A 12,791-nucleotide genomic window follows, 5' to 3' on the forward strand; every position below is an offset into this window, starting at 1 on the left:
GGTTTGGCCACCCTGTAGCCCCACTTCGTTTCGTCTTCGGACTTCTGGAAGCTTCGTGGCAAAATAGGCCCCTGGGCGTTGATTTCGTCCAATTCCGAGAATATTTCCTTACTAGGATTTCTGAAACGAAAAACAGCAGAAAACAAAGAATCGGCACTTCGGCATCTTGTTAATAGGTTAGTTCCAGAAAATGCACGAATATGACATAAAGTGTGCATAAAACATGTAGATAACATCAATAATGTGGCATGGAACATAAGAAATTATCGATACGTCGGAGACGTATCAGCATCCCCAAGCTTAGTTCTGCTCGTCCCGAGCAGGTAAAACGATAACACAGATAATTTCTGGAGTGACATGCCATCATAATCTTGATCATACTATTTGTAAAGCATATGTAGTGAATGCAGCGATCAAAACAATGTATATGACATGAGTAAACAAGTGAATCATATAGCAAAGACTTTTCATGAATAGCACTTCAAGACAAGCATCAATAAGTCTTGCATAAGAGTTAACTCATAAAGCAATAATTCAAAGTAAAAGCATTGAAGCAACACAAAAGAAGATTAAGTTTCAGCGGTTGCTTTCAACTTGTAACATGTATATCTCATGGATATTGTCAACATAGAGTAATATAATAAGTGCAATAAGCAAATATGTAGGAATCAATACACAGTTCACACAAGTGTTTGCTTCTTGAGGTGGAGAGAAATAGGTGAACTGACTCAACATTGAAGTAAAAGAATTGTCCTCCATAGAGGAAAAGCATCGATTGCTATATTTGTGCTAGAGCTTTGATTTTGAAAACATGAAACAATTTTGTCAACGGTAGTAATAAAGCATATGTATCATGTAAATTATATCTTACAAGTTGCAAGCCTCATGCATAGTATACTAATAGTGCCCGCACCTTGTCCTAATTAGCTTGGACTACCGGATCATCACAATGCACATGTTTTTACCAAGTGTCACAAAGGGGTACCTCTATGCCGCCTGTACAAAGGTCTAAGGAGAAAGCTCGCATTGGATTTCTCGCTATTGATTATTCTTCAACTTAGACATCCATACCGGGACAACATAGACAACAGATAATGGACTCCTCTTTTATGCATAAGCATGTAACAACAATTAATAATTTTCTCATTTGAGATTGAGGATATATGTCCAAAACTGAAACTTCCACCATGGATCATGGCTTTAGTTAGCGGCCCAATGTTCTTCTCTAACATTATGCATGCTTAACCATAAGGTGGTAGATCGCTCTTACTTCAGACAAGACGGACATGCATAGCAACTCACATGAAATTCAACAATGAATAGTTGATGGCGTCCCCAGTGAACATGGTTATCGCACAACAAGCAACTTATAAAGAGATAAAGTGCATAATTACATATTCAATACCACAATAGTTTTTAAGCTATTTGTCCCATGAGCTATATATTGCAAAGGTGAATGATGGAATTTTAAAGGTAGCACTCAAGCAATTTACTTTGGAATGGCGGAAAATACCATGTAGTAGGTAGGTATGGTGGACACAAATGGCATAGTGGTTGGCTCAAGTATTTTGGATGCATGAGAAGTATTCCCTCTCGATACAAGGTTTAGGCTAGCAAGGCTTATTTGAAACAAACACAAGGATGAACCGGTGCAGCAAAACTCACATAAAAGACATATTGAAAACATTATAAGACTCTACACCGTCTTCCTTGTTGTTCAAACTCAATACTAGAAATTATCTAGACCTTAGAGAAACCAAATATGCAAACCAAATTTAAGCATGCTCTATGTATTTCTTCATTAATGGGTGCAAAGCATATGATGCAAGAGCTTAATCATGAGCACAACAATTGCCAAGTATCACATTACCCAAGACATTAATAGCAATTACTACATGTATCATTTTCCAATTCCAACCATATAACAATTTAACGAAGAAGAAACTTCGCCATGAATACTATGAGTAGAAACCAAGGACATACTTGTCCATATGCTACAGCGGAGCGTGTCTCTCTCCCATAAAGTGAATGCTAGAATCCATTTTATTCAAACAAAACAAAAAACAAAAACAAACGACGCTCCAAGAAAAGCACATAAGATGTGATGGAATAAAAATATAGTTTCAGGGGAGGAACCTGATAATGTTGTCGATGAAGAAGGGGATGCCTTGGGCATCCCCAAGCTTAGACGCTTGAGTCTTCTTAGAATATGCAGGGGTGAACCACCGGGGCATCCCCAAGCTTAGAGCTTTCACTCTCCTTGATCATGTTGCATCATACTCCTCTCTTGATCCTTGAAAACTTCCTCCACACCAAACTCGAAACAACTCATTAGAGGGTTAGTGCACAATAAAAATTAACATATTCAGAGGTGACACACTTCTGGACATTGCATAATGCTACTGGACATTAGTGGATCAAAGAAATTCATCCAACATAGCAAAAGAGGCAATGCGAAATAAAAGGCAGAATCTGTCAAAACAGAACAGTTCGTATTGACGAATTTTAAAATGGCACCAGACTTGCTCAAATGAAAATTCTCAAATTGAATGAAAGTTGCGTACATATCTGAGGATCATGCACGTAAATTGGCTTAATTTTCTGAGCTACCTACAGGGAGGTGGACCCAGATTCGTGACAGCAAAGAAATCTGGAACTGCGCAGTAATCCAAATCTAGTACTTACTTTTCTATCAACGGCTTAACTTGGCACAACAAAACACAAAACTAAGATAAGGAGAGGTTGCTACAGTAGTAAACAACTTCCAAGACACAAAATAAAAACAAAGTACTGTAGGTAAAAACATGGGTTGTCTCCCATAAGCGCTTTTCTTTAACGCCTTTCAGCTAGGCGCAGAAAGTGTGTATCAAGTATTATCAAAGATTGTGCATTCTCAGCGGGGTGTGGAGTTTTCTCAACCAGGCATAGTATATTAGATACATAAGTTTTAGCATCTCCCTTTTCATTAGTCTTAGGCGTGCTACTCTCATCAAACAAATTTTCAGGAACAAGCCAAGCATAGTTATTTTCTAGTGCATCATTCATAGCTAAGAGTTTACATGGTATTGGTGCTTTGATCTCCCCACCATCATCAATATTATTAGTGTATCTTATTCTATCCATGTCCATCTTTTCAAGGAGACTAACAAAATTAGTATGAGAACCAAGCATATTAAATTTAGCAAACACCTTTCTAGCTTCTCTTGCTAGACCACCAAATTCTCTAAGAAGGGTCTCTAAAACAAAATCTTTCTTTTCCCCTTCTTCCATATCACCAAGTGTGAGAAACATGTGTTGGATTATAGGATTAAGATTAACAAATTTAGTTTCCAACAGGCGAACTAAATGCGCAGCAGCAATTTCATAAGTAGGCGCAAGGTCTACCAAGTGTCTATCTTCAAAATTTTCAATGGTACTAACATGATTGAAAAATTCTTCTATATTATTTCTCCCAACTATAGACCCACGTCCTACCGATATGTCTTTTGTGGTAAAATTAAAAGGAAACATGATGAATCAAGCAAAGTAAATGCAAGTAACTAATTTTTTTTTTGTGTTTTTGATATAGCAAACAAGATAGCAAATAAAGTAAAACTAGCAACTAATTTTTTTGTATTTTGATTTAGTGCAGCAAACAAAGTAGTAAATAAAACTAAGCAAGACAAAAACAAAGTAAAGAGATTGAGAAGTGGAGACTCCCCTTACAGCGTGTCTTGATCTCCCCGGCAACGGCGCCAGAAATTTAGCTTGATGGCGTGTAACTCACACGTTCGTTGGGAACCCCAAGAGGAAGGTATGATGTGCACAGCAGCAAGTTTTCCCTCAGAAAGAAACCAAGGTTTATCGAACCAGGAGGAGCCAAGAAGCACGTTGAAGGTTGATGGCGGCGGGATGTAGTGCGGCGCAACACCAGGGATTCCGGCGCCAACGTGGAACCTGCACAACACAACCAAAGTACTTTGTCCCAACGAAACAGTGAGGTTGTCAATCTCACCGGCTTGCTGTAACAAAGGATTAACCGTATTGTGTGGAAGATGATTGTTTGCGTAAAAACAGTAGAACAAAGTATTGCAAGAGATTGTATTTCAAGAAAGAGAATTGGACCGGGGTCCACAGTTCACTAGAGGTGTCTCTCCCATAAGATAAACAGCATGTTGGGTGAACAAATTACAGTTGGGCAATTGACAAATAAAGAGGGCATGACCATGCACATACATATCATGATGAGTATAGTGAGATTTAATTGGGCATTACGACAAAGTACATAGACCGCCATCCAACTGCATCTATGCCTAAAAAGTCCACCTTCAGGTTATCATCCGAACCCCCTCCAGTATTAAGTTGCAAAGCAACAGACAATTGCATTAAGTATGGTGCGTAATGTAATCAACAACTACATCCTTAGACATAGCATCAATGTTTTATCCCTAGTGGCAACAGCACAACACAACCTTAGAACTTTCTCACATCGTCCTGTGTGTCAATGCAGGCATGAACCCACTATCGAGCATAAATACTCCCTCTTGGAGTTACAAGCATCTACTTGGCCAGAGCATCTACTAGTAACGGAGAGCATGCAAGATCATAAACAACACATAGATATAACTTTGATAATCAACATAACAAGTATTCTCTATTCATCGGATCCCAACAAACGCAACATATAGAATTACAGATAGATGATCTTGATCATGTTAGGCAGCTCACAAGATCCGACAATGATAGCACAATGGGGAGAAGACAACCATCTAGCTACTGCTATGGACCCATAGTCCAGGGGTAGACTACTCACACATCACTCCGGAGGCGACCATGGCGGCGTAGAGTCCTCCGGAAGATGATTCCCCTCTCCGGCAGGGTGCCGGAGGCGATCTCCTGGATCCCCCGAGATGGGATCGGCGTTGGCGGCGTCTCTGGAAGGTTTTCCGTATCGTGGCTCTCGGTACTGGGGGTTTCGTCACGGAGGCTTTAAGTAGGCGGAAGGGCAAGTCAGGAGGGGGCACGGGGGCCCCACACCATAGGCCGGCGCGGCCAGGGGGGGGCCGCGCCGCCCTAGGGTTTGGCCACCCCGTGGCCCCACTTCGTTTCGTCTTCGGACTTCTGGAAGCTTCGTGGCAAAATAGGCCCCTGGGCGTTGATTTCGTCCAATTCCGAGAATATTTCCTTACTAGGATTTCAGAAACTAAAAACAGCAGAAAACAGCAACTGGCACTTCGGCATCTTGTTATTAGGTTAGTTCCAGAAAATGCACGAATATGACATAAAGTGTGCATAAAACATGTAGATAACATCAATAATGTGGCATGGAACATAAGAAATTATCGATACGTCGGAGACGTATCAGGACCAACAATCCAAAACTTGATCAATAGGTGCTTGTTGGAGGGCATTGGAGACTTGGCTACATCATGAAGAATTAAGGGATCTTCATCATTTATATTATCTCAAGCCAAGTCTTGGTTATCTTGCTCCTATCATATGATCAATGTTCCTCCTTGCGGTAACATATGCTCAACTCATTTATATTGAAAGTTACTCGCCCCTTTGCATGTGTTAGTTTTGTTCCTAACATGTGTTTGTATATGTTGTGCTTCCTAATTGTTTTGCTTGAGAAATCAAGTCTATGCATGTTGGGTTGCACACCATGTATTTGTGTTTGTGTTGGAGCCTCTTTGCATCTTGTTGTATCTTATATGGCTCTTATGAGCGATTAATGGACAATCCCATTTTGGGGGAGTGATATGCCTTTGGGAATTTCATGATCCTAAACAATGTGTGTACATGAGGAATATCACTTAGAATTGATATTGCGAGATTATCTAGTCGCTATGTGGTATGTCATCTTCATGAGAAATTCAAATTCTAATGTCCATTAATATCTCTACTTCGATCTTATTTGCCTCTTGTGAAAATAAATTCCTTATCACATTATGGGGGAGTAATAAGCTTTGTGCATATTACAAGCCTAGAAAATGTGAACATTTGAGGTTGTGTCACATAGAATTGATATCGTAAATTATCTCTCTCCTATGTGGCATGTTTGCTCAAACAAGGTCCAATTTTCTTAAATAGCTTCATTGCTAATATATTTGTGGATCTTATTTGTGAAAGCTTTTCTTGGCATGGTTTTTCACAACGTGTCCCTCAATACATTTTTGGAAAACTATGTGCTTCAAGTCATACTATTAATTGCTTTGAATGTTGGTATGAATACTATTAATTGCTTTGCATGTTGGTATGAATACTATTAATTGCCTTGCATGTTGGTATGACTAAATGAAGCTATCAAGAAACAGCATGTTGGGTGAACAAATTACAGTTGGGCAATTGACAAATAAAGAGGGCATGACCATGCACATACATATCATGATGAGTATAGTGAGATTTAATTGGGCATTACGACAAAGTACATAGACCGCCATCCAACTGCATCTATGCCTAAAAAGTCCACCTTCAGGTTATCATCCGAACCCCCTCCAGTATTAAGTTGCAAAGCAACAGACAATTGCATTAAGTGTCGTGGTATCGTCACGGCATATGCCATAGGGTGGCTAATCGAAGTGGTTCCTGAGGGATCTCACGGCGGTATCCGGATGCGGGTATGGGCACGAGCGACGCGGCGACGTACCCAGGTTCGAGGCCCTCCGATGGAGGTAAAACCTCTACTCCTGCTATGAGTGTATATGATGATCACACAGTACAATGGTGCTCCTAGAGCTGTGTCCGGCTGCTCCTGAGAGGCTAAGGGAGATGATGGTCTCTCTCACAGGGCAGCTCTGTAGGTAGGTGAAAGCAATAAAATGATCGATCCCCTGCACGAGAGGGGGTAGTGCGGCTTATATAGGCACCGGCACTTTATATATAAGACCCTATAGTTTACTGGCCGGCTTGGCCGGCTCCGGCTCCCGCTCCTTCCCGAGGCGGTGACGTCAGGAGTGGTTGAGGCATCGTGGCCTGTCCCATCCGGCTGCCACGGTCAGCGGTATGGAGAGGAGGTGTCCCTGTCTCTGTCAGCCACTGTAGCCAGTACGGATCGTCGTAAGCCCTGACGGCCTGTCCGGCGCGTGGCACTATTGCTCCACAGTGCCCCGCGCTTTACGGAAGATGAAGTCAGCGTGGACTTTGGGAACCCGGACCACCGACCCGGTTCCTTCCAGTGCAAGACTCGCCAGCCTCGAATCGGTCTGAGGTACAAACCCCAGTCGGATATGGCTTGTAGAAGCCGGCCCAGCTACAGCATTGGTGGCCGTAGCCAGGCCGACTAGGACCTAGAGCCTGCCGGCTTCCGGACCAGCCGGCCACGGCGCCAGCCGGCTGCTCCTCAGCCGGCCTGAGCCGCGAGCCGGCCAGTGGCCAGCCGGCAGCTCCGCGTCCATTGCCCTACCCGGGGTCTTCCCCCCGACATTAGCCCCCGAAGCTGGCAAGGTCCTGCGTTTGGAAGGACCTAGGCAGGTTTTCCTGGCTTCTCGAATATATTAAACGGCACTTGGAGGGGCCGACTGAGAATTTCCATTCAGCCGGCTGCGCCCTCATCCGGCTCGTTCCTGCCGGCTGCTTCTAGCCGGCCACTTTTTACACTTGTGGCGCTTTTGCTTTCTTGCAAGATCTGATGGCGCCTCCGCCTTGCCGATGAATTTTGGCTCGAGTGGAACTTATTGTCCGGCTCCGGCTTGCGGCGCGCCGGAGTCTCCGCCGCCTCGGGCCCTGCGCCCGACTTGACCGGTCCGACGCCCGGCTCCGGCGGTCGGTTCGTCTGGTCACATCAATGTCCCTCCGGATCCGGTGCGGTAGTGGGCGACGTGGTGTGGCCGTTTCTGGTAACGGTAGCGGTCGTGGGAGGAGTTACGGCGCAGTAAATCCGGAGACGTGGCCCACGTCGGCCACTTGGAGGCCAACCGCTCGCCGCGGTCGGCTATAAATGCCGCGGGGGCGGTACCGAGGCGGCACTTGCCCCTTTCTTCCTCCTCGCGCTCCTGCCTCGCTCCTTCTCTTCACCCGAGCTCTTCGCTGCTCCGCCGCCGTTCCTCTTCCGTTCTTCTGGCGAACCTCAGCGAGCGGTTGCCCCGACGATCCTCCGCCGAGCCGCCGCCGCAAACCCGCCAATCCGGCGCCACGGGGCCACGCGCATCGACGGCGCGCCCTTCTCCACCGCGATCTCCTCCGGCGAGGAGCGGCTCTTCTTCGCCCTTCCGCCTCTCCTGGTCCTCCTCTTCTTCTTCGTCCTCGATGGCCCAGCCGAGCGGCTCCTGGAAGGGTTCCTATATGCAGGACGACGACATTGCCCGGCTCGTGCGCCTCCGCCGCATCCCGGCGGGGGTGATCACCAGGGCGCCGGGCGCGGAGAAGGAGCCTCTGCCGGAGCCCGGCGAACGCGTGGTCTTCGGCGCGCATCTCGACCGCGGATTGGGTCTGCCGGCTTCCAACTTCTTCCGCCGGTTTCTCGACCACTTCGGCCTGCAGCCGCATCACCTGCCGGCCAACGCCATGATCCTCCTCAGCTGCTACGTGGCCTTCATGGAGGGCTACACCGGCTTGTGGCCGGACGTGGAGTTTTGGAGCCGGCTCTTCTACATCAAGGCGCAGACGACCGAAGGCCGCTTGAGGACCTGCGGCGCCGCCTCCATCTATCCTCGCATGGGTACGTCCTTCCCGCGGATTCCGACTGTCGATTCTGTAAAGAATTGGCAGATGTCTTTCTTTTACGTGCGGAACGAGAGCCCGGCCTTCGACCATCTCAACCTGCCGGAATATAACCCGGCCCCGCCAGTCGGCCGGATCAACTGGGGCTTCAATGCCAAGTCCTCGGACCCGGACGCGGAGGTGAACCTCCTGTGGGACTTCCTGGGCCAGTGCGTCGCGGAGGGCCGGCTGAGTGCCGAGGACCTTCTCTGCACCTACATCTCGCGCCGGGTCATACCGCTTCAGTGGCGCGTCCACAAGATCGGCCATATGTCCGGCCGGCTCGACCCGACACGGACGTCGAAGGTGGAGCTCTCCAAGTCCCAGGTGGCTCACCGGGTGAACAACATCACCAAGGCCAACATGCCGGACAACTGGAATTGGGGGCTGCCGCCTTACAACCGGGAGCAGCCGCCTGAACTGGTAAGTTTAACGTTTTTGCCGTCTTCCGGCTTGCGGCTGCGTGGCCGACTTGATATTTATCTTGTTGTTTTCAGCTTTTCACCCGCCAAGGCATCGAGGATGGCGACTTGGCGACGAAGGTCTGGACGCCGGATCACATCGACCCGGCTGACCTAGCCGGCGACCAAGCCGGCGACGACGATCTGCCGGTGGTGCAGGATCAGGGCGGCCAGGGGGAGCATAACCCGCCGCCTTCGCCTGAGCATGAGCAGGAGCAGGAGCAGGAGCAGGAGCAGGAGCCGGCCCAATCCGGCACGGGGCCCATCCCGGCGGTGCCTCTGCGCGCGGCGCCGCCTACGAACACGGCGACTTCTGCGCTGAAGGGGAGGAAGCGGGCCGGCGTCGGGTCTACGGCCGCTTCGGAGGCGAGGGCCAAGAAACAGCGCCGGCTAGCGCCCAAGAAGGTCCCGGAGAAAGCCGGGTGAGTTCTTTTTCCTTTGTTGTTTGATTCCTTTTCTTTCCTTCCTCTCTGTACTTATCTTTTCTTGCTTGTTCAACTAGGGCCGCGATTAAGTTTACCCAGGGAGGCGGCTCTCGGCAGGCTCCTCCCGTCACGTCGCCGCTTCAGCGGCAGAGGAGGGAGCCAACCCCGCAACCTTCGGCACGCGCGCGCACGCCGCCGGCTGCTAACGTGCTGCCTGCGGCCATGCCGCCTTCTGCGGGGGCGTCTTCTTCTGCCGCGCCTGGCGGCGGAGACCAGGGTCAGTCGGCGCGCCGGCCGACCCTAGACGACATGTTCCCGCGCCGCGCCCCGTTTGTGGAGCAGGCGGCCGAGCCGGCAGGGGCATGCCATCTGCGGCTGGAGCGGGAGCTGGTGGGGCTGCGCCGCCTTCGACCGGAGTCGGCGGGCCCGCGCCCAACGTCGTGGTGCTGGAGAGCTCTCCGGAAGGAGCGCCTCAAGCGCCGGATGCGACGGCTCCCACCGGGCCGACTGCTTCGACCGCGCCGCCTCCAGCTTCGGAGCCGACGAGGAGGGAGCCGACCGGGAAGGAGCCGGCGAGGGAGGAGCCAGCGCGCTCGAAGGACGCCGACTCCCGGGCGCTGGTGAGGACGAAGGGCCCGCCGGGCCCAACTGAGGGCCTTCATGTGGCCAAGGGGGCCTGGCTGCTGCATGTGCCGTCTGCCTCTGACTCCAGCCTTGGCTCGGCTGGAACCATGGAGGCTGCGTGGCACAAGGCGGATACTTGCGAGGTGTTCAGCCGGGAGGGACAGCCTGGTGCGGCGCCCATGAAGGTGGTCTTCTCCGGCTACCGGGCCAGCCTTAAGAACAAGGCCGCCGAGGCCCTTGCCCAGCTAGCAACGCTGGAGGATGCTGACAAGGTAGGTGTCTTCTTGTTTTTGCAATTTTGTTATTATCCTGGTAGCCCTCCGAGGCATGGTCCGGCTGCTTGGAGCCGGTCCGGGTTTCGTCTGGATATCTGATTGTTTCTTTCAGGCGGTTACGGAGCGACGCACCGTCTTGTACAACAAGGTGGTGACTAGTTACCACAAGGCCAAGATCGAGCGAGCCGGCTTGGCTCGCGAGCTGGAGGCTGTCAAGGGTGAGGCCTTCTCTCTTTTGACTTGCTTTTCCTGTGAGTTTCTTTTTTACTGACGGCCCATTTTTGCCGGCTTGCAGCTGAGGCCGCCCGGATCCTACAGCTGGAGTCGGACCTCCGGGTTGCCCGCGCTCAATGCGCCACAAGTGAGGAGGCGAACCGGGCTGCTGCCAAGCTGAAGGTGGCTGACGGGGAGCTGAAACGGCTGCGCCTTCTTGAGGCTAACCATCTCAAGGAACTTGCCGCCCTCAAGAAGGAGCAGGAGGAAAAGCTGGAGGGTCTGAGCAAGCGGTTGGAGGAGGTGGAGCGGCAACGGCTTTCGCTCCAGCAGGAGGTGACCACCAAGTCCAACGAGCTGTCGGCCACCGCCAAGCGGTGGTTGGGGGAACTTAGCGCGCTCGACCGCGGCTTGGCGGGTGAGTTTTGTCTTATGCCTTCCCTTTTGCCGGCTTTCGGCCGTCGGCTGCCGGCTTAGGTTGGCAGCCGGCGGCAGAAACTTGATTTTTTCGATATCTCCATCTTCGGGCTGGGGGCAGTCGGTTTTTGCCGGCTGCCGCCAGGCTTTAGAGCTTCGGAATCTCCATCTTCAGGCTGGGGGCAGTCGGATCTTGCCGGCTGCCGCCAGGCTTACTTTAGGACTTCGAAAATTTGCATTTTTCAGCTTATTTCGGCTTTGATGGCTTCTGACATGCTTTTCTTCTTTGCAGCGGCCTTCCCTGAGGCGCAGGAGGAGGCGTTAGCGGCAGTTGGCAGGGCGCGGGAGGATCGCCGGCAGGCCACTGGGGAGCAGAGCTCCGACTGCTTCACCATGGACGACTATCTGGCGTCCATCGCCGCCCGCGTGGAGCCGGTCACCAAGCTTGGCTGGGAGCTGCGGAAGGCGGCGGAGGAGCTGATCCGACTGCTGTGGCCGACGGAGACGCTGCCGGAAGATCTCTCCAATCTCATCGCTTGGCTGGAGAGGGCTCCCGACCGCTTCTTGGACTGGAAGGAGTCGGCCACGCGCGCCGGAGCCGATATGGCGCTATCTTTTGTGCTTTCCTGGTATAACGAGGTTAGCCTCGACCAGCTGGAGTGCCGGCGCGCCGGCGTGGAGGACAAGCTCCCGGCGGAGAACAAGGCTGCTCGGCTTGCCCGCGCCTGCGCCATTGCCGACTTCGTCGACAAGTCCGTCTTCATCGCGGACCCGAATCCGCCGTCTGACGACGAGGAGGAGGAGGCTGAGGACGAAGAGGCGGACGACGTGCCCGAGGATGACCCGGCAGCCGGCTCCGCTGATGCCCCTCCGGCTTAGATTTCCTGCTTTCCAGTTGTTCTTTTGCCAAGACAATTTATTAAATCCCCGAGATGCCGGGTGCAGATGTATGAATATTATCGCCCTTTAATTATGTCACACTTTAATGTGTTTGTTAATCATTTGTGTGCCGAGTTGCTTTCTTTCGACTCGTTCGCTTTTTCCCATCCGCCCCACTCTTTGGCTGTGCTCTTGCCGGTCGTACGTCCGACTTGCGATCCGTCGCCGGATCAAGAGCGGGCCGCTGGGTGAGGCCGACAGTATTTCAGTCGAACGGGCTGAATTCGGCAATCCGGCACTTTTATGAAAAGTTGCAAGTCAACTCGCTTTTACTCTTTCCCTTAGTCGTTTTTCGCGTGCCGGCTCCCTAGGCCTTACTCCCGCCAGCCGGACAGCCGGGTTGCGGTCTGTAGCTGGATCGGAAGCCGGCTGTCGGAAACCGGATCACGTTACTGAGCCGACCGCGTGAGAGGGTTCAAGCCAATTGGCGAAACAAGGTAAAGTACGCGAAAAACTTGTCGGAAACGGCGCTCTTGGCGCAAGCTTTTTCATAACTCACAAAAGGGATACAAGGGATACATACATTCCTGCTCTCATGTGTAAAATGGGCGGAGTAACGACATTCCAGGGACGTTTAGTCTCCTCGTCAGCCTTGTCCGGCTTGTTTTCTCTAGCCTCTTGGGCATCTATGAGATAGTAGGAATCATTGCCTACCGCCTTGCTCACGATGAAGGGACCCTCCCATGGGGATGATAGTTTATGCTGTCCGGCTGTCCTCTGGATCAGCCGGAGCACTAGGTCTCCTTCTCGGAATGCTA

General features: G+C 50.6%; 3 protein-coding genes across 3 annotated transcripts; all 3 read left to right on the top strand.

Annotated features, from left to right (window-relative positions):
- Positions 1-8,688: 8,688 nt before the first annotated feature.
- LOC127300251 (uncharacterized) lies at positions 8,689-9,756 on the top strand. Its single transcript, XM_051330345.2, has 2 exons — positions 8,689-9,102; positions 9,177-9,756. Exons 1-2 carry the CDS (start codon positions 8,689-8,691, stop codon positions 9,564-9,566), a joined length of 804 nt encoding a protein of 267 aa, XP_051186305.2. The 3' UTR covers positions 9,567-9,756.
- Positions 9,757-10,255: 499 nt separating this feature from the next.
- On the top strand, positions 10,256-10,767 carry LOC139831018 (uncharacterized). Its single transcript, XM_071819975.1, has 2 exons — positions 10,256-10,461; positions 10,577-10,767. The coding sequence occupies exons 1-2, from the start codon at positions 10,297-10,299 to the stop codon at positions 10,733-10,735; spliced, it is 324 nt and encodes a 107-aa protein (XP_071676076.1). The 5' UTR covers positions 10,256-10,296; the 3' UTR covers positions 10,736-10,767.
- A 91-nt stretch (positions 10,768-10,858) lies between these two features.
- LOC127332965 (uncharacterized) lies at positions 10,859-12,577 on the top strand. The gene is made up of 2 exons (XM_051359278.2): positions 10,859-11,095; positions 11,387-12,577. The coding sequence occupies exon 2, from the start codon at positions 11,488-11,490 to the stop codon at positions 11,971-11,973; it is 486 nt and encodes a 161-aa protein (XP_051215238.2). The 5' UTR covers positions 10,859-11,095; positions 11,387-11,487; the 3' UTR covers positions 11,974-12,577.
- Positions 12,578-12,791: the final 214 nt, after the last annotated feature.

This window comes from Lolium perenne, chromosome 1 (assembly GCF_019359855.2).
Source record: "Lolium perenne isolate Kyuss_39 chromosome 1, Kyuss_2.0, whole genome shotgun sequence".
NCBI classification, from domain to species: Eukaryota; Viridiplantae; Streptophyta; class Magnoliopsida; order Poales; family Poaceae; genus Lolium; species Lolium perenne.

What these genes read in the sequence shown, in the direction of transcription:
- LOC127300251 (XM_051330345.2), top strand. Translation starts at nt 8,689, where the DNA reads ATGTCTTTCTTTTACGTGCGGAACGAGAGCCCGGCCTTCGACCATCTC. An exon ending in GGGAGCAGCCGCCTGAACTG is followed by an intron (nt 9,103 to 9,176) that starts GTAAGTTTAACG and finishes TGTTGTTTTCAG; the next exon opens with CTTTTCACCCGCCAAGGCAT.
- LOC139831018 (XM_071819975.1), top strand. Translation starts at nt 10,297, where the DNA reads ATGGAGGCTGCGTGGCACAAGGCGGATACTTGCGAGGTGTTCAGCCGG. An exon ending in CGCTGGAGGATGCTGACAAG is followed by an intron (nt 10,462 to 10,576) that starts GTAGGTGTCTTC and finishes TGTTTCTTTCAG; the next exon opens with GCGGTTACGGAGCGACGCAC.
- LOC127332965 (XM_051359278.2), top strand. Translation starts at nt 11,488, where the DNA reads ATGGACGACTATCTGGCGTCCATCGCCGCCCGCGTGGAGCCGGTCACC.